This window comes from Gymnodraco acuticeps, unplaced genomic scaffold, assembly GCF_902827175.1.
Source record: "Gymnodraco acuticeps unplaced genomic scaffold, fGymAcu1.1, whole genome shotgun sequence".
Taxonomy (NCBI): Eukaryota; Metazoa; Chordata; class Actinopteri; order Perciformes; family Bathydraconidae; genus Gymnodraco; species Gymnodraco acuticeps.
The window spans coordinates 328,946-349,672 of record NW_022989947.1 but is presented as its reverse complement, the minus strand read 5'-3'; the positions used below and the strand labels follow the sequence as shown (position 1 = coordinate 349,672).

Sequence of the window (20,727 nt, the reverse complement as noted above, 5' to 3'; positions counted from 1 at the left end):
GCAAAGTGAGAAGTGTTGACAGTAAAGATATAAGGCCAAAGGGAGAAACCGCAGATGTGCCATATATAGGAACATATGATGCAAAATGTAATCACAACTTTGTTGGGTTTAAACTAATTAAAAAACCCTCCACAGTCTACTTTTAAAGCAGCAGTCACATTTGACTACACAAAAGGATAGTTGATGAACTCCTGTAGCCGGCAAGCTAAGTGGGTTGACTTGCCTCGCAGCCCAAAAGCTCCTGTAGCTTATTTGAACTGTTCTGTTTAATTTCCCCTGGTAATGTTTACAATTGTAAAACATTTAATTGAATAAAACAGCCAGAAAATAAAGCCCTCTGAGCTAACAAGCTTGCCAACAGTAAGATCAGCTCCTTTGCTAACGGGACTCCTCTCTCATAGCCATCTGTAAACCACTGTTCTTTTGTGGAGACGTTTTTTATCCAGAATTAAATAATATGCCAAAATAGCTTTTTGTTTGTTCCCCTTTGGCAATCAGAGACCAACATGTAAGTGTTCATCAAAGTTGAACTCTACAGAAACCATTCGTACAAATGTTTTGAGATTCCATTGAAATGAATTGATTTCACTGCAAGATTTCAGCGTTTTAAATCACAGCAAATTAGCAGGATAGCTGCGGATACCATTGAGACGTTTGCATATATAATGACCGTTCTGTGATCACTTTACATCAAAAGATACCCAAAGAAGACAAATCTGTCCATGACTCTTGGAGTTGCATAATCATTTCTGATTCACCACTTCCTGTGAGCTTTAAAACATGCAGTGATTGCCATGACTACAGATGGCATGCACATAAATGCTTCACAGTAAATGGTTTGAATATGTATCAGAATGTGAGATGTCTGTGTCCTTGTGAATAATATTTACCCGCGAGAGAACCAGATACAGTAAGTGATCTTAAAACCCTGTGTTGTTTTGAAGCTGGTGCAATCAAATTATTATGCAAAATTAGACAAATATTATGATGGAGAAATGTATACATAGTTTTTTATGTATTTAATGATGGACTGAGATTCACAGGGGGAGAACGGGTGCTGTACCTTGTGTGAGGAGTTGAAGGGTCCGGACTTCCTCGCGGACGCGGAGCTGCAGGACCTGCTGCAGGATGTGCTGCCTCTGGGCTTCCTGCATGATGCCCATTCTTTCCAGCTTTCTGTCTGTCAATCTCATCAGAGCTCGCCCTGAACAGGAAGAAAAAAAGTCTGAAGGTTAAGAGACAGAAGGAGTGGGATTAAATATGCACAGCTAGAGACACTCTAAAAGGGTAAGGATAAAGCATTTATAGCAGAGTAGGAACAGAGAGCACACAAACAAACTCGAGAAATTACAGCAGCTCTAACTATGCAGTGTACGTTGATAGCTTAGCTTTTCAAGGCTGCAACATGTTTTTGACATAAAAGCTAAGTGTTTATAAAAAACCTTTGCCCATTATGTGTATGTCAATTAGTGTTACACACAGCATAACTCAATGTGAAGGACAGTCTCCCAAACCGCAACACGGGTTTTCCATAAATATCTGTAATGTATGTCCCTTGAGCAATAATCCCTTACAGCTCCTTCCTTAATTGCAAAGCCTTGTATAAAATCCATCATTTAATCATCCAATCAGTGTTGATGAGGGGGATTTTGGTCAAGTATGGCGTAATTATTAACGCTTGTTACGAGTGGCTTTGTAGCATGTGGGATGGTAAGCAGATAGGAAGATATTCAGGCTAATTACTAGGCGTTAGGTTGGACTCCGAGAGCTCCCTTTACTCTTTTGTCCTGATGACACCCTTGGCAAGAAACTGGCTCTGATTGGTTTCAAGCCAAGGGGAAAGATCCGTCCTGATTGGCTCGTTGAGTCAGCAAGCACTACTATTTAGACATACTTATGGCTATTTTACTAATATGTATTTAGACTGTAAGTGTAAACATGCACATTGATATTGAATTTTATCTCGTTGCACTATCATCGCTACTACCTCTGCTTTTACCACTTATTTATTGTGTCTATTTTTTACTGCAGTGAGAGTTGCCAAAGAAATGTTGTTGTACTTTGTATGATGACAATAAAGATATATTCTATTCTATCAGTGTTCTTTAACATTTTCTCTCTTGTTTTTTTGTTTTCTCTCTTCCATGGCCACAGAATTAAACATAACAAAATATATACAGTTTTTAAATTGGTAAACTTTTGTTTGTGTTCCTTTCTAAAAACAACAACTCAGAGAAAAGGCAAACTTAATAAATGTACAACTCTTGATTTGATTGGACAATCTATTGTCTATCGTTTGGTCACGCAGAGCCACACACTACCATGTTGCTATCATAGCACAAAAGGGAGCAGTTTGGAAAGCTAAGTACCCTGTGAGTGTTGGTGGTATAATCTTGACTGTGTTGGGCGAATTTTCCCGACTTAACAAAAGCAACTCCTTGCTAGCTGTACGGTGTAATGGGTGCTAACATGTGAAGTACAGTTGAGATGCTTCAACGCAAAATGCCGTTCGATGTACCCATTACATTCAAACTGGGGAGCAAAGTAGAGTCATACAAGCTTAGTAGAGAAAAGACCATATTTAAATGGCAAGATAGAAAGAATGAGATTAGTAAATTGGAAAGAAATAGAGGATTGATGAATCGAATGTGAGGCGGAGGGCGGAAAAGTTGGGGAAAAAGGAAGACGTACAAATTGACTGAAGAATACCGTGGTATAAATGCTGTTATGAGTCTATAAATATTGACCAACCATCACTTGGCACCTCATTCTGTAACCGAAGATAGATCGGCATGGCAACAGAGGTTCACTTTTGCTCTGCTTCAGTAATGTCTATCTTAAATAACGGGAGTATAGGAGATACAACACAGCTCTCAAAGGGTTCAAACAGCATATTTTCTTAGCAATGTATCATGGCATACTTTCTGTAGAGACGTTTGAGCAGAATCAATCTTCTTCATCTTATATTTGGCAAGAAGGCAACTAAGGGTGTACACCAACATTTTGAACTTTTCGTTTATCAACTTTTAGCTGGAATATGTATAATTTGCAGCTGTGGACTTTTGAAACGTGTCACCAGTTTAGAAATCTACTTTTTTTTTGTATTAATTCATTTTTTAAAAAGGGCTTCCAGGACACCAAAACAGAAAATCAGAATGAATGAAACCTGTCAGTTAGAATTGGACATTCATGTTGTATTCAATAAAAAAGCTTTTCCTGTAGATTACCTTAGACCTTATCCCCTAACAGCTTTTAACAAGAAGTGTATTAATGTGGGCAGGTGGATGACTAATAAAAGGAGCTGGTCGGTGACAGCGAACAAACTGCCAGTTCTGGGCGGTGGATGCCAAGGCGCCGTATCAGCGGTGTGGAACAGCTTCTGTAAGGAGTCCAAGCTTTCACTGCCTCGCCCTGCAGTTCTGAGCCATTGGCTTGGACAATCCCACCAAGCCTCAGCCGGGGATCCTTCAAACCACAATTAATACACTGAGCAGTGTAGCATGGCCATGAGGAGAGGACGGAGGAGGAAATTGGTCAAGAGGAAATAAATGAGGAAAGAGAGGGAGAGAAACTCGAAGAAAAGTTGAACGAAATTATAGAAAAATATTGAATCAGCTGTAAAAGGCATCTTGAATGACAAAAAGACCATGACAAGGCCGTGTGGTCGTACAACAATATTATGTCAGCTTACTGCATGGGTAATTCTACGAGTTTACAGCACTATGACAGCATGGTGGCCTCATTTCATGTGGCAGGTCAACACAAAAAAGACAATGGCAAAAGACGACATGTGAGAAAATCCTTAAAAGGTCCCATGTCATGCTTTTCTGGTTATTACCCGTCCCCTTGTGTGTTATGTAGGTTTGTATGCATGTAAACGGTCTGCAGAGTCAAAAACCCTCAAAGTACACCCTGTAGCGAGTCAAACTAACACAGAAAAGACCTGTCTATGCTGCCCCAGAACGCCTCGTTGGAGATTTCTCTTTTTCTATTTGTTTCTTCCGGGAACCGCATGACGTCATGCGGTTCCCGGAACCAAAATGGACCAATCTGCGGAGCTCCTCACACACCAGGATCCCTTGGCGTCACTATCAAATGCAGTGGGGGGACCTTTAGCGTAAATGTTCAACTAATAGGGAGTCCCATTGACTTGCATAGAGCTCCCTGGTTGGTAATAGACGAGTAGGGATCGCGGAGAAATGCTCTCCGCAGACCCATTCTCACAGCGTTTATAAACCTTTTTCTTACTCAATATCAAGCCACACTTATTGTTTTTACTTCGGCTGTGAGTGTTTGTGTGTGCTCAGGATGAGTTTCGCGCTCATCGCTGTATCGCCGACCCGGAAACCACACTAGTAAGCCAGTATTTTACACACTCACTCTGTCCACCCCTCCTTTTACAGCGGAGAAGTTAAAGTAGCTCTCTTGATCTGTTAAATCACTGCACTGTGCATTTGACTTTTTGTTTTGTATTCCATCCACTTACTCTGTGGTCCTGTCACTACAACTCCTTGTATGTCAGAGTATTGATTGGATTCAGATTTCTCTCATCACTATGACAGCTGACAGAATCTCTTCACTTGTCTTCTCGGCAAAGCTCCACTTTCACAAAATGTCCTTTGAAATGCTAGGCTTATTGAATTACGGCACACGTTGGATATTTTACCAGTAGAAAGACCACATTACAAGTAGTACAGAACCACACCATTTAATTAAAACCAGACATTCTAAAAACAGAATTTATGGCCAGGATTTTTTTCTTTCAAATGGCACTTGACACTCTTTTTTCAAGAATTATTACCAAATCTAGGCTAAACATTTTGATATTTCTTCAAAATAGTTGTATTCCAAATATTTCATTGTGTGCTCCTCAGAGCAAGGGGGAAGCCATGAATAACTCTGCTGAGACCCACAGTCTAGTACAATTAACGTAGTGAAACTTCAGCTGAACTGCAGGCTGTTTAGTCAGAGACAGCAGAGAGGACAAGCCAAGCATGTGAAGCCCTCCTTTTCCCCCCCAATATTGGCAATACTTTTGGGCATTTTCCAATTTTAGCTAAATAAATCATCAAAGAAGTTCAACTGCACAAAATACATTTTCGAGTTCTCTTTACTTCTAGTCATGAATGTGCCGTTCAAATGAGTTGCAACATTGGACCAGAATGGTATTATTCATAAAAAACAAAAACAAAATGATTCTGTTTGACAAGACTGAGTTGAAAGTGTTTCCACCATGTTTACTGGGTCAGCTCAATCATTTGCTATGATCCTGATTTACTTTTTGGTATTTCATTGCTGCCATCAGGTGGAGCTTTTGATCAAAGTATACTCTGAAGTGCTTTTAATCAGGTAATGGAGTGTCATAGAGGGAAAACTCTGCCCTTATGATTCTGTATTTTGGTGGCTTTCTGGTTGGCTGGAGGAATTCTTGAGTGGCAGAATGAGTAATTTGTTTCTACAATAGAAGAAGCCTGTACCGCAGTGTGTTAAAAAAAACGGGTTTCAATCTTCTCCTGAATTGAAAATGTGGATATAAATAGGTGGGTTGGGAAAATACTGTCCTACAAACTAACCCACATTCCAGTCTAGCTATGTTATGAAAATACAGCAATAAAATACCTCGCCACCCTTCATCCTTTTTGTCATGCCTCCCAAGCTACCCCCTTCCTGACTGTCACTTTCCTATTCAGGTAGCACCTTGACTACCATGCTTTTCTGCTCACCCTGGAATGAGGTGAATAATGTCTTCCGCTCTTTCTATAAGATGGTTAGTAGATCAAAGAAGAAGAGCTGCTTCCCTGAATTCTAAAAACGGTCTCTCCTCCACCAAATTCATTGATTCACATCTAATAATTTTTGAGTGCTATACTTAAAAAAACATGCATTTTATACATTGTTCTGAATGGATTTTCATACCCAAGTCAAATATGAGTCACACATGTATACACACATACTTTACAGAATCACACACAAACACATTGTCCCGGGGATTTAGATTAATGAGTGGTGGGTGAGCAGCAGTGTTGGGCTGAAGCAGATTAATCTACAGCTATAGCCTGGCACCACGGCTGTGATGAATGGGAGCTTAAAGTGCATCTGTGTACACAGTACACACCAATCATCAGATATGTGCCAAGAGGTAAAAATGTGCCCACTATAGTCACATATACAAAAACAGTTCTTTTTTGCACAAGAAGCTAAAATGGCACACTAATTATGGCTGTGTGTAGGGCGGCCACAGGTAAAGACAGGAGCACAAAGGCAGCAAATGTACCCTCTTCTCCCTCTAATTACAAAAATCACACCCTTCAGCCCTGACAAGTTTTGGCAGCTGTGCTTGAAGCCGGTTATATGGTTAGCGAATGTATTCTAGGACTACTTCTCCTAAGGCAAATCTTCCACATTGGTCACAATTCTCAAATCTTGCCTGCAGATGCGTTCCCATATGCGTGTCCTCTAGGGACAAATGTCACGAGCTGCATCTGGCAAACCTGCAAACTCTGAACATGCACTGGGCTTTTGTCAAGCACAGAACACCATGTGATTGCCTGCTAGTACGTTTACCCCTTGCTGCCATATGTGATCGGATCTCCCTCGTGAATAAAAGTAGGATAACACAGATTTAGATTCAACAAGCCGTCGATGACAAAACATAGACTGAGGCAGCACCGGGCACACACTTCACTTGGTTTTCACTGTGATATGGAGCGGCTTGCAGTCCAAAAAGTAAATGGTGACTGATTGTCTCAGTGACATAGTTAATTGTAGCCCTGCAGCTAAAAGGTTGCTGCCGCTGAGCACCTGTGATCCGATGCTAATGCTATTTCTGACTGTAGCAGAGGATGATCCTAGAGAGAGCAGGGTTCAGTAGAAGTAATGAAACAAGTCCAGCCAGAGAGAGAGACACACAAACGCACACCCACGCACCGATAATAAGGAGCCTCAGTCCTGCACTTGTCACAGCAGCAGTACCCTCATGCTGGTTTCCCCAGTACTGGTCTATTTCAGTGTGCCGATCATTATGCTGCACCTCTGTTGGTTAGCCACAGCTAACAACCTATAGACAGCTCTCTGGAATTTCAGCGCTGTGGAGTCGGTATGGATTACTGAAATCACTGTTAGGTTTACTGTGGAGCTAACTAGCTGGTGTGAGTTTCCGTGGTCATTATGGAAGGACTGCTGGCTGTGATTTCAGAGACATAACATCCTGTCATAGGTGAAGGGAATTACAAAGACTTAATGTGAACCTTTTTAGACTTTCTAACGATCTGGGTTGTGAAAGGATAATCCTGCCATGCATGTGAGACTTAAATTGTGTTCACTGACAGCCGACACATCACACAGAAGGCCTGGACCCCACTACTGAAAATAAGTGTGGCTGGGAAAGATTCAATATCATCTTTGTCAGCTTTCAGCAGTATTATTAGGAGAGCGATGATCATATAGTCATTCATTACCACATGGCGTTGTATTCCTCCGCCAACCAGTCAACTTGCTGTTCAAAATGCCATCACTTCATTATTTTATGTTATTAGAAATGTGTGTGTAATAGTGATTTTTCTTGAGTGACTTTACGACCGTAACGTAGAAATGATTTCATCCTTGAGTCCATGTGAGCTTTAGTGACTGCACTGTAAAAACATTTCAGGGGCCTCATTTATAAAGGGATATACGCTCACAAAATGGCATACGCCAGTTTCTAAGCAATGTTTGCAATTTATAAAATACTAACTTGACGTGAAAATGTGCGGTCCTCCACGCAAACTCTAACCCATGCGTACGCACTAAGCACAAAAACGGGAGAGACGAGAAACTGCGACACCGTTGGCAGAAGGAAGAATGGAGAGAAATATGTGGAAATAATACCATAAACAAAATGTTACCTCTCATTTATCATATGAAGAATTCGTTTTCAAACATTGATTAAAGCCAATCTTAAAATGATTAAAACGCCTGTATGCGACTCCTGTTGTGTTAATGTTATGAAATGTTTTCTCATAAATGATGCGGTAAGCAGGAGGACAGAATTACGTCTAAACTGACGCCGTTTTGCATTTCTATAGGTTGTAGATACGAGCATGGTTTTATATACTATCATGTTTAATCGTGTTTTATGCCGTTTGCCAAGACTTGATAAGTCGCTTGTAAAACACAGGAGGTATGGAAGCTAAGAACACCATGTGGTAAATTGTACAGCTAATATAATACATTAGTTGTATTTCCTTTAACTGGTGGATTATGGATAATAGTTGCTGATCGAAAGCTGGAACACAAACCACCAAATACAAACAAATAATTCAGATCCAGTCGTCATGACTCCACTCCGGAGTGATTCCCCGATCATTTCTTACAGTTTCTCATCAAGGGGATATCTCCTGTCCCCGGTACAAACACACTGCCTGAGGAAGGCTATGTGTATTTATTTTGCACAATGATTTGAAATGTTGTCAATATTGACTGATGCAATATCCTAATCTCAATGATCGTAATATTTGATAAATGCAACATTTGTGAAAATGTCACTCTAAAGGAAGTTCTGTGTTGCTGCAAGTAGTCCCGGACTTACGGTTCTCTAAAGACTCAATCAAGGTAATGCCTCAAATAAAATCTCACCACGATCAATTTAATTCATTTTACAAAGGTAATGTGAATAATGTTTAAAAGATGGTAATACTCTCTAATATCTCATATCATATCGCAATTGCAACATTGGTTAAAGTAATCACAATTAGTAGTTTTTTCCAAATCATGCAGCCCTGGGAACTCATTTATAAAGCCTTGCGTAGGATTCACGTAGGAATGTTGCTTACGTAGGACAAAGCAAATAAATACGCACAGACATTTTCCGATTTATAAAACACTGCGCACACACGTCCTACGCCGGTTTCCCTTTATAAATCACAATCAACTCGAAATGCGCCGCAGCTTTTGCGGGCTTCACGTAACACCATATTTGCCTATAAATAGTCAAAGAAACCCCTGTATTAATATTCATTTTTGACTGACTGCATGAAGAAGATCGCAGGAAGTGACGACTGAACAGCTAAAAAAGACATTTCACACCGTGGCCGTTTCTCAATCTCGAGGATACTGGCTTCCAAGCCAATATTTCAAGGATGCTACGTCATCGAGTGCCGCCGAAGTACTGTTCTAATCTCCAGCATACTTGGAATTCCACAGAGGCCGCGTCCTTGGTTTGGGGGAAATTTCGAGGCTGCACATGGGTTGACTTCGCGTCCTTAAAATCCCCACAATGCTTTGCGCACAGACCAATTTCAAAAACCCTTTCGGAGAATGGCTTAACCGATGCAGCACACATTTAAATGTAAGTATGTAGTGGCGTAGAACATGTGTTGGTAAATATGTTACTTTGTTACATTTGTTTGTTATCAAAAATGTGTTCCGTGAAAGTAAAGCAAGTTCATAATTAGATAGACATCGTGAGGTATTTATTTTCGGTACAGTTTATGTTGAAAGCGTTAGAGAGAATGGCACACTTGTTAGCCTGTTCCATTCTTCTTCGTTTTCCGAAGCCGTGGCTTGGAAGCATACAGTACTTGCTTCGTTTCTGAAGGAAGTGACTTGGAAGTACGCGACTACCAAGCCAGCATCCTCGAGATTGAGAAACGGCCCGTGTCAGATTTTGGTTCTTTTGGTGGAGGTGGAGACAAATCACAATTTGTTTGGTGGATGCAGTTTGAACCGGAGTAGCAGCATGGAGGTCGGATCATCACCAAAATAAATAAATAAGTGGTCCGAAAAAAGTTAATGACAAAATACACATAACCTTCCTCAGGCAGTGTGTCAGTGTCAGTGTGTTTGTGCAGGGGACAGGATACCCCCCCCCATGATGAGAAACTGTAAGAAAGTCGGGGGATCCCTGCGGAATGGAGTCAATTCATTTTTATTTTTTTATTTGGTGGTTTGTGTTCCAGCTGTCGATCAGCTGTGCGCAGCGTCTCCACTGCAGCCTGTGCGTCTTAACCCCCCAGCAGCAACTCTATATCCACCAGTTAAATGAAATAAAACAAATGTGTTGTGTTATATCAGCTGCCAAATATATGGTGTTCTTAGCTTCCATACCTCCTGTGTTTTATGAGCGACTTATCAAGTCTTAGCAAATGGCATAATTAAACATGATAGTATAAACCATGCTCGTATCTATACAACCTATAGAAAAGCAAAACGGCGTCAGTTTAGACGTAATTCCGTCCTGCTTACCGCATCATTTATGAGAATACATGTCATACTATAACATTAAGACAACATACAGTATTCGAGGTGGTTTTAAATAACATATCTGTATTTATTTATTTCTCCAAGTTAGGTTTTTGTGTGCACTGAGGAGTCTCAAACAGGCGTTTGTTTAATAATTTTAAGATTAGCTTTAATCAATTTTTGCAAATTAATTCTTTAACATTTATTTTTGGTATTATTTCCACATATGTCTCTCCATTCTTCCTTCTGCCAACGGTGTCGCAGTTTCTCGTCTCTCCGTTTTTGTGCGTACCGCGTACGGATGGGTCAGAGTTTACGTGGAGGACCGCACATTTTCCCGTCAAGTTTGTTTGTTATAAATCGCAAACATTGCTTAGAAACTGGCGTACGACATCTTTTGAGCGTACGCACCGTTTATAAATGAGGCCCCTGGTCTTGAAGATAGCAATACTCAATGTTCTAAAGCTTCCTGTGGAGCAAAAAGCAGCCTCATTTACAGTCTAAAACACAAAATGAACACCACACACACATTCAGGCTTCATGTGGCACTGCCTGGTATTAGCTTTTGTACTGTAAGCTGGAGAGCAAACTGAGAGCGGTACTCCGTGAGAAGATTACTCTGATTGGGACTGTAATCACATGGCCTCAGAGTCCTTGTGTCTTTCTCCAAATCTCTAATTTTCTTGCTATGATCATTACTAAAGGCTCACTAGGGGCGTGAGCTGAAATGAATTGAATGTCATGAGTCTTTTTTCCCCCCTTTGTGCCAGGTCAAGGCTTTTCTCCTTTCTGTATGCTATTGCAAATATGGACTGAAGTTGGAAAACATTGAATAATGCATAATAGAGGAATACAGTGTTATGGTCTGTGTTTGTTCATCATCAACAGCATCAGTAGTGAAACTAAGAGTGTGTGTATAATGAGCCAAACCACACTATTTATGTAACTGCTCCACTGCACGTCATTCAGTCTCGGAAGATTCATTTCCAAAGCCTCCATATGGAAAAGCAAGGACGACATTTACAAAACATGCAATTTGGCAGAGCAGTAATTAATTTTATATTACACATTACATATAATCACCTTGCCAATGGCATCATTAACCGCGATTCCTTCTGTCTGCGGATCAAATTGTCCCCCAAACAGCTCATCAGCCGCGAGCTGTTCAAATTTCCCTTTTGGAAATTACACAAAACAATGGGCACCAGAGGAGTCGTTTTGTGGCTCTTGAGTTGATTTCGTTATTATTATGCCGCAGCCATGTTAAGTCCCTTTCACTCGTTTATGCCAGTTTTCTCTATTAGACAGCAGCATTTTTATTACAGCAGCATTTTTATTACAGCAGTCTGTGGCGCCTTCAGGATCCATTGTCTCATCCCTCAAGTGCTGTTAAGGCCTGTTTCAGTGCGTCTTTGTCCTTCTTTAAAAACAGTGTTTATCACTTTTCATGCTTTTCTTCAGCTCATCAAATATACATTTTGTACCCAGCGTGAGACCTATTACTGGACGGGAGATCACGGCCAGAGTAAGGCAGGCGACTGGGTTTTTTTTCAAAGTGGAGGGATGATGGATAAACCAGAAGGGGGTCGAACACAGACCTTCAGAAGAACTGAAGTGGTATAGTGTGAGCTGCTGAACACAGGCCGCCCTTCATTAAACCACTAATATTACAGGCTATTAATTATTCAGAGTAAGGTCTTATGACACCATACATCAAGGGCTATCAGGAGGCTGGTTATTAACTGACCTGGGTGTTCCCGTGTGAGGAAAAACAGTCGAACAGATGCATGGTCGGAGAAGTATTCCCAATTCACACTGCACTCAATTCTCAATTTGTATCAAGGCTAAAGAATTTTCCTAAATGTTGTTTTGTTTCTCCTTTGGCCTGGGTGTTTAGCTCCTATGTTGGAAGGGGTGGGAGCCTTTCATATGTCTTTGTCCAAGAACCATAATCAATCCAGAGCCATTTCAAGTTGCCTTTAGCAGCAATTCATTCTTACAATTTCACATTAGAGTACTTGAAGTTTGTAATTGGGCAATCCTTTTTGACACTGGCTAATGGATCAACAATGCACTTATTATAAATGTACAGTTTCTTAATGTAAGCCCCAACAAACTTTTACTCATTTACAAATGTAACCCCAGCCAGCCTTTACAGCTGCATATCATTCTTAGTATGCCTTTAGAGGCACTCTGACTTTCCCCAATGTGATGCAATGGACTCCTTGGACAGAACATATAACTTAACAGTGACTCACCCTTTTTCCCCCTCTGCCATCCCCTTACTTTCATTACCTATGTCATCACACCTTTTGCACTGATTACATCTAAGGTATCAGAAATTGTGTGTTTAACAAATGTTTCATGCCAGGCAACTCTCCCAGCAAAAGAGCTTTGTCCTTCTAATTACAAGGGATTAGGGACTAATATCTAATTATGCCTTAATATGCTTTAATGCATTTTTAATGACAGCTGGGTGTTAAAGTCAAATTCGCCGCCGTCTCCGATGGGGGCGGGAGGTGAAGAATGAGGGAGGGAAAGGGTTTCTTGGCAGCTATAGGCTGCAGGGAGGATGGGAAACATTGATTTCTTTGGCTGAGGTTACAGGAGCCTAGCAGGGAGGCAGCTGCTGCATACTGAAGGCATTCTGCGTTACAAATGGTGCACCGGCACTGATACGCAGTAAAATGCATTTCCTCACCGCTGTTTTATGTCAAAGGAGGGGTGGACACAAATGTCTGTTTGAATTATGATCTGGAATTGAGACTGTATATTGATTTTGCAGTTTATGAAGGGGATGACTATGTTGCCAAGACAAGTGAGATTTGAGTACCGCTGGCAGCTGTAAAGCGCATTGAGTATTCTGTTGGATGGATTGGACATAAAATACAGTCAAAATCTACTATCTGGGTCGGCAAATAATACATCCGGCCTACAGTATGCATGTTCTGTAGATACATACATTTTCAGTTTTCAAGGGTTACAGCTATTGCACAAGAAGCCCACTGAAGCAATAGATATCCACAGATACACGACTGCATGCCCTTATAAATGTATTCATACTCACTGTTTGTTTGTCTACGCATGATTGTTTTCCACAACAGTATTCCACTCGTCATTTGTTTCCCCCCTTGTTTATTCTAATAGAGTGTAGGAGCAGGAAAAAAAATATCTGCATAATATTGAAAAGATTGATTGGGATGCAAATTGCCTTGTGAGCCCAATTGGTGTGGCTTGGCCTGTTTTAATTGGGTTCCGTTAATTAATGCTCGACGTGAAGACAAACTGAATTACTTGCAGGTTTTGCGCATGTCATTATCTCTTAATTGTGCCAGTAGGAAAGCATGTGTGTGTGAGCACTGTATCTGCATGAATATGTTGTTAACTCTCCTCTTATATTATCTTGTCAAAATCATTACAAACACAGATCATTACGTTAATACACCATTCTAATGTTTTAATCACTGAAAGAGTAATATGAGAAAATATAATGTATTTACAGATTATAACTGAAAGCATTGGGCTTGTCAGGAACACTGAGGCATTTAATCTTAAAGTTAGATTAATATGCCATAATTAGATATAGACCCCTTGAGAAATGTTCTACTAACTGAAGAACTGGATGACTGCACTTGACACGATTTCTCTTTTATGCAACAAACACTGCAAGGGTGTGATGAGAGTAGTCTTTTCAGTGGCAGACTCTTTACAGTCCTTTTCATGTACAGCAGGGGTGCCCAACCAGTCGATCGTGATCGACCGGTCGATCGTGATCGACCGGTCGATCGTGATCGACCGGTCGATCGCGGGGAGATTCCCAGTCGATCGCGAGATGTGTCTAAAAATAGAACAACAATATTCTGTTCTATCGTTAACGTCCTATAACATAATCTTCCTGTGCCAGAATAATGCATTCGAACGCATCAAAGCTTTGTGATTGGCCGGCGTGACCCCATGTGTCGGGCGTGGCTGGTGGGCAGTGGGCACTATTTCGCTAATGTTGTCCGTGTCAACAGGAGTGACAGTCCGCACACACACAAGACCGCAATTATGGCAGAAGCAAAAATGCCCAAAATATATAATTTTCACTCCGAGTGGGAGGATGATTATTTTTGTATCTATTCCAATTGAAAGTCCATCTGTCTCATCTGCAATGCGAGTGTGGCTTTATCGAAGAAGGGTCATTTAGGAGCGGCATTTCAAAACAGTGCACAAACGCTACGAGACGAAATTCCCTCCTAATTCTGCCCTACGCTCCCAAAAGGGGAGGGGCCTGAAAGGACAGCTAAATGCACAGCAGTCCATTTTCACCAGGCCCAACAACAAGAGCAAGGATGCTACCAGAGCATCTTATCGTGTCAGTCACGTTCTTGCGAAACACATGAAGTCTTTCAAAGATGGCGAAGTTGTGAAAAAAGCATTCCTGGAGGCTGCCGACACGCTTTTTGGGGACAGTAAAAATAACAGTAGCATTTCAACAGGTTTTTGATATAATAAAAACTATAGGTTACTTACGTAACCCCAGTTCTCAGAGTAACATGAAGTGAGATGTCTCACTATGGGATGCGCCTCATCGCGGAGCAAACAGAAGCATCAATCTCATTACGCCAATCCTGATTGGCTGGTGATCTTGACGTCAGCGTCAGGGAATTCACCCCCTATAAGTAGCTTGCGCCACGACGCATGCGTCATTCAAAATAAGCACCTCTTCTCGCTTCACCATAGCAAGGAGGGCCGTCTGGTGAGACATCTCACTTCATGTTACTCTGAGAACTGGGGTTACGTAAGTAACCTATAGTTCTCATTCATAACACTCCGTTCGATGTCTCACTATGGGAAATTGTAGCTCCCGTATTGTCAGACGAGCTTATCTCGAAAATCACCAAACCAACCAGAACTTAACAGGTAGAGCTCTGACTCAACCAGGTGCCCAGCACTGCTTGAGTCACACTGGGAGCAGAACGTCCAGCCTGTTAAGAGGCGGACAAAAGTGAGCGGCGAGGACCAGCTCGCCGCTGCACCAATGTCTTGGATGGGAGACATCCTGGACAGAGTCCAGGATGCAGCCAGACCCTGAGTCGAAAGAGCTCGCGGACCCGAGGGTGCCTGCAAACTCTGACTCGTATGAGCCCCAAAGCAATTGCTTCCACAAACCAGTGGGAGAGCCGTTGCTTAGTAACAGGCTTGCCCTTATAAGGGTTAGCCCAGGACACAAGGGGTTGGTCATTATGACAAAGCACCCTTGATCTGTCCCTGTACGTGCGTAAAGCACGGGCTGGACACTGCAAATCCGGCCGCTGTTCCCCGGAGGAATACAGTGGCGGGGAGGATGCCTCAATGTCAAATGTGGTACCTGAACCAACCGCCTTAAGATAAAGGCAGGGTTGGGCTTTAACCACACTCTGTTTGCCCTGGGGCGAACTGAGTGCATGAAGACTGTACAGATAGTGCATAAGTGCCACTGGCTCGCTTGGCAGCTGCCAGGGTCAGCTTCATGTCACACTGTATTCAGATAGTACCACTCACGGGCCAGGCCCATAGAGCCAAGCGCTCTGGGTGTGGGTGAAAGATCGCCCCCCCCCCGCTTGGGACAGTATGTCCCTGCGTAGTGGGAGCTGCCATGGCTGCCCGCACAACAGCTGATATATCTCCGCTGGCCAGTACATAGCTGGCCAGTGCGGAGCTATCAGGATAAGTGTGTGGCGTTGCTCTCTCACTCTGGCCAGAGTTGGGGGTATCAGAGCCAGGGGTGGGAACGCGTACAGAAGGCCCGGGGGCCAATTGTGCGCGAGTGCATCCACGCCTAACGGTGCATTTAGATTGCGCATCGAAAAGAACAGCTGACACTGAGCGTTGTCTTTCGATGCGAACAGATCCACCGCGGCTCTGCCGTAACGCACCCACAGCTGGCTCACAATCCTTGGATGTAGAGTCCAGTCTGCATAAAGTGGTATACCTCTGGACAGTAGATCTGCCCCGAGGTTCATCACTCCCGGTACGTGCGTCGCTCTCAGAGAGAGGAGACGTCTACCGCTCCATAGGATCAGTTTGCGCGCCAGTGTGTGTCACTGGAGAGAACGCAAACCCCCTTGGCGGTTAATATACGATATTGTGGTCGTATTGTCTGTCCTCACAAGGACGTGATGTCCCCTGAGGAAAGGCAGAAAGCGTTTTAGGGTGAGAAACACCGCTAAAAGCTCCAGGTAATTTATGTGCGCCCGCTGGAGGTCTCTGCTCCAGAGACCCCTCACCGGGCGACCTTCATAAATACCTCCCCAACCTGTCAGACATGCGTCCGTGGTGACCACTTTCCGTGAAAGGACAGCACCCATAGGCACACCTTGTACTAGAAAAGTCGGGTGCAGCCAGTGGCGCAGTGCCATTACGCATTTCACAGTAACCATCACTGGTTTAGTTTTAGGGCGGCCACCCAGCGCTGAAACTCCCTCATGTGTAAGCGTCCCAGTCGTACGACCAGGATGGCTGACGCCATGAGCCCCAGCAATCGCAGGCATGATCTGAAGAGAACATGTTTGCGCAGCTGGAAAAGAGCGAGACAAGCTCTGAAAGCTTTCACTCTATCCGCTGACAAGCGAGCTGAAAAGGGCACCGAGTTCAGGTGTAAACCCAGGAAGAGTATAGTCTGCGCGGGGCACAACATGCTCTTCTCTGTGTTTATTATGAAACCCAGGTTGAGCAGGTGCTTTACGAGGACATTTGTCTGCGTAACAGCCTCCTGCTCCGACTGTGCGAGAAGCAGCCAGTCGTCCAGGTAGGTCGCCAGGCGAATACCCTGTTGTCTTAACGGGGCTATCGCGGCTTCCGTACATCGTACAAACACCCTTGGACTGAGAGACAGACCGAAGGGGAGTACTCTGTATTCATAACAGATCCCCTGAAATGCGAATCTCAGATATTTCCTGTGTGGGTAATATACTGGGATGTACGTATCTTTCAGGTCGACTGATGTAAACCAGTCGTCTTGTCGCACGAGCCGCAGCAGAGATGTGTGAGTGAGCATTCTGAACTTATATATTTTTAGATATTTGTTCAGAGCCCTCAAATCAAGTATTGGCCGAATTCCGTTCCCTCCCCGTTTGGGAACGAGGAAGTACTTGGAATAGAAGCCGCCCTGACTCTGCTCGGCGGGTACAATAGATATAGCCCTCTTTTCTAGGAGAGAGAGAATCTCTCTCTCCAGAATATGGGCTGACTCTCCTCGGGCCTGCGAATGCAGAATGCCCGAGAAGCGAGGGGGGGTGACAGCGAATTGGAGTCTGTAGCCCTGTGTTACCGTCTTGAAAACCCAAGCAGATGATGTGAGCATCTTCCACTGCATGCTCCTTAGAGCCAGTGGAGATGTCACGTCTCTTCCCCTCTGAGTCTCTATTTGTTGTGTTATGGGGCCCTCTAGTGTCTGAACACAGTGGTGCCCCTTTTCGACAATCCCCACCGACACTGCGCATGCGCATGACGGTGGTGCCTTCACAACCCCAGCCGGCACTGCACATGCGCGTGGCGGTGGTGCCGTTAAAGCCCCAGCCGGCACTGCGCATGCGCGTGACGGTGGTGCCTTCACAGACCCGCCTGTAATCCGCCTTTTGAGAGATGTCGTAGCTGCTCTCAGAAGGGGAACAGTTGAACAGGTGTTGAGGCATCTCTCGAGTCGGCGGGAACACATTTAGAGCTGGGGAACCGTGGACTTCCAGCTCTGTCACAGAGGGGAGAAGGAGGGGCTGTCACGCCGCTCGCTTCTTCTTCCTCGACTGCTGGCCGAAATTCTGGGTTGGCTGCGCCTGAGCTGCAGCCGGAACCGGAGATTTTCTAGGCCAGCTCGCCCTCGTCTCCAGCCTGGGCTGGGGACTCGGGGCGGGCTGCGACCTCTGCGTTTTCGGTGTTTTAAACCGAGCAGGGTTCGAGGCAGCTTGGGCGAAGGACTGCTGCTGCGAAGGACTGCTGCTGCGAAGGCAGCGGCTGGACCCTTCGAGGGAGGCAGAGGTGGAGTGCCTCGTCCTCCTTCTTTTTCGACTCACACCTCCTTTGCATGGAAGCAAGAGCGGAGCCGAATATTCCCTCGGGAACGATGGGCATATCCAGCACATCCTCCTTTTCCTGGTCTGGGAGGTTGGTGAGGTTGAGCCATCTCGCTCTTTCCTGCACCACCATGATCCCCATTGCCTTGCCCGTGGCCTGGACGGCGCAGCGTTGGACACGAAGACAAATGTCCGTGACCGCTGCCATCTCGTCCAGAGTGGCTGCCCCCGGGTTACCCGACAGGTCCTCGCAGAGCTCCGCTTGGTAAGCGGTTAGCAGCGAGGACACATTCAGGGCCCTGGCGGACAACGCTGCGGCTTTGTAGGACCGTTCAGTCATTGTCGACTGAAATCGGTCCGACTTTGCCGGCAGCGTAGGGTTCCTGCTTGGTGACGGGCCCATCCTCGGTAGGAGGTGGGCCGCTACCAGCGGTTCCATGGGTGGAATGTGGAGCAGGCCGAGCTTCTCCATTCCGTCACAGTCTAGGGAGGAGGCACCCTGGATTGGGACCTTGTTGCTGAAGGGCCGGTCTCTCCACAAGACCGACACCTCATCCAACATCTCCGGGAAGACCGGAAGGAGTTGCCACTTTGTCTGCGCTGCTTGGGGAAAATGTTTCCCTTCGTAGCGGGACTCGGAGGTCTCCTTGGCCATTTCAGGCCACGGGATGTCGAGTCTGGCCGCGGCGCGTTTACACACGGCCTGCAGGTCCATGCTCAGACAGGGCGAAGCTGGTGTGCTATCGCCCGGGAGAGCAGCCCTCGCTCCAGGCTTTGCAGCCTGAGCCGATGACATGAAGATGTCCTCTTCATGTTCATCCGACTCGGACAGGAGGAACACCGAGGCGTCCTCTTCGTCCTCATCGTAGTCCAGCTCGAGGACATCCTCCGCGGGTGAGACCCATGGTGAGGTCTAACCGGGAGCCCCAGCTCGGTAAAGCGTGGGGTCCCGTTCCCGCGTGTCTTGCCGTCACCGGGTCCCGGCCTGCCAGGGCGCGGGATTCCGGTTCTGCAGCCATCGCAGATAATGAGCCCCAGACCGACACGGAGAGGGGTTCACTCTCTGCGGCGGACGCCTCCGTGTCTTGACTGCCGGCCGGCAGGCAGGTACAGTGGACATGGGAGGGTCCTGCTCCGACAGGCTAGCTTGGCGTGCTAGCCGTCGGCGGAGTCTCTTCACGGTGAAGCGGACACAATGTCCGCACGAGCCGGGGTTGTCGATAGTGCCTCGGGCGTGTTCCAGCCCGAGCAGACCTGGTGTGTGTCTGTGCCCGAGATCTTCAACCCGCAGCCACAGAGTCGAGCCACTGAGTCCCTGACTCCTCTGGTGTGAGGGAGAGAGGCGTCCATCTTGTTCGCCTCGTGGCGTGGAGAGGACCCGCTCTCAACAGATAGGTTGGGAGAAAAAAAGGTGTTACCACCCTGTCCTTAATCCGGAGAAAAGGACGGTGTGGGTCTTTTATTCCCGGAGAATACTGACTGGTGTGACAGTATGCTCCTTTAATCCTTTCCTCCTCCGTGGGGAAGAGAAAATAAAGAGCTTCCTCGCTACCGTGGTGTCGATAGTGAGGGAGCGAGCTAACGCTAGCTTGAAAAAAATCAGACCTACCTTACTTTCCGGGGAAAGAGAACGGCGAGGTCGATTTCAATACTAACTGGCGTTAGTATTACCGTCTTCCTGCGAAGCAGAAGGAGTAGCCGGCGAGCGCCCGTCGACCGAAATGGTTATTTGGGTTCAGTCTGTGGACCGTTAAGCTTGTCCGGCTACTATAGAGATGTGCTCTGAAGCGAGAAGAGGTGTTTGAATGACGCATGCGTCGTGGCGCAAGCTACTTATAGGGGGTGAATTCCCTGACGCTGACGTCAAGATCACCAGCCAATCAGGATTGGCGTAATGAGATTGATGCTTCTGTTTGCTCCGCGATGAGGCGCATCCCATAGTGAGACATCGAACGGCGTGTTATGAATGAGAACTCAAGTTAGATACCATTATTAATCATTTGTAAGCTTTAGTTTTTTGAACTTATTCATTATAATTATTGTACAAAATGGTATAAGAATGCAAACTTAAATTGATTATAGTCTATCAATTCAGGTTAAGAAACTAGTGTTGCTTGCATCCTATTTTAAAAAAAGGCATTTATTTTTATAATCTACTAAAATGCAACAAAAAAAGGGTTTGATTCTATTAATTTTGTCTTTTTTTATTGCACTTTGGCAGCAGATTCCTGTGTAGCTTCAGATCTGAGTTGTCTTATTAGTAAGCCTAATTTATACTTTTGTAGCAACACTATTTTTATATAATGGCAAAGAAAGGGTTCAGAGTCTTTTCTTTTTTCCCTGTGTCATATGTGGCAGCACTGTTCAATGTTTCTTGAAAACATTACCCACTGTAATATGTGACGTGTGAATAAACTCCAACTCTGTATCAACAAAACTGTTGTGTAGCTTCAGTTAAATACTTGTATGTGTGTAG

The 20,727-nt window shown here is 44.6% G+C and overlaps 1 protein-coding gene across 5 annotated transcripts in view; it reads right to left on the bottom strand.

Annotated features, from left to right (window-relative positions):
• Positions 1 to 20,727, bottom strand: part of samd12 (sterile alpha motif domain containing 12) — a 146,291-nt gene that overhangs the window by 85,463 nt on the left and 40,101 nt on the right. For all 5 annotated transcript variants that reach the window (XM_034210424.1, XM_034210425.1, XM_034210426.1 and 2 more), the window contains one exon: positions 1,064 to 1,204. In XM_034210424.1, coding sequence (XP_034066315.1) covers positions 1,064 to 1,204 — 141 coding nt within the window. The remainder of the gene's footprint in view (positions 1 to 1,063; positions 1,205 to 20,727) is intronic.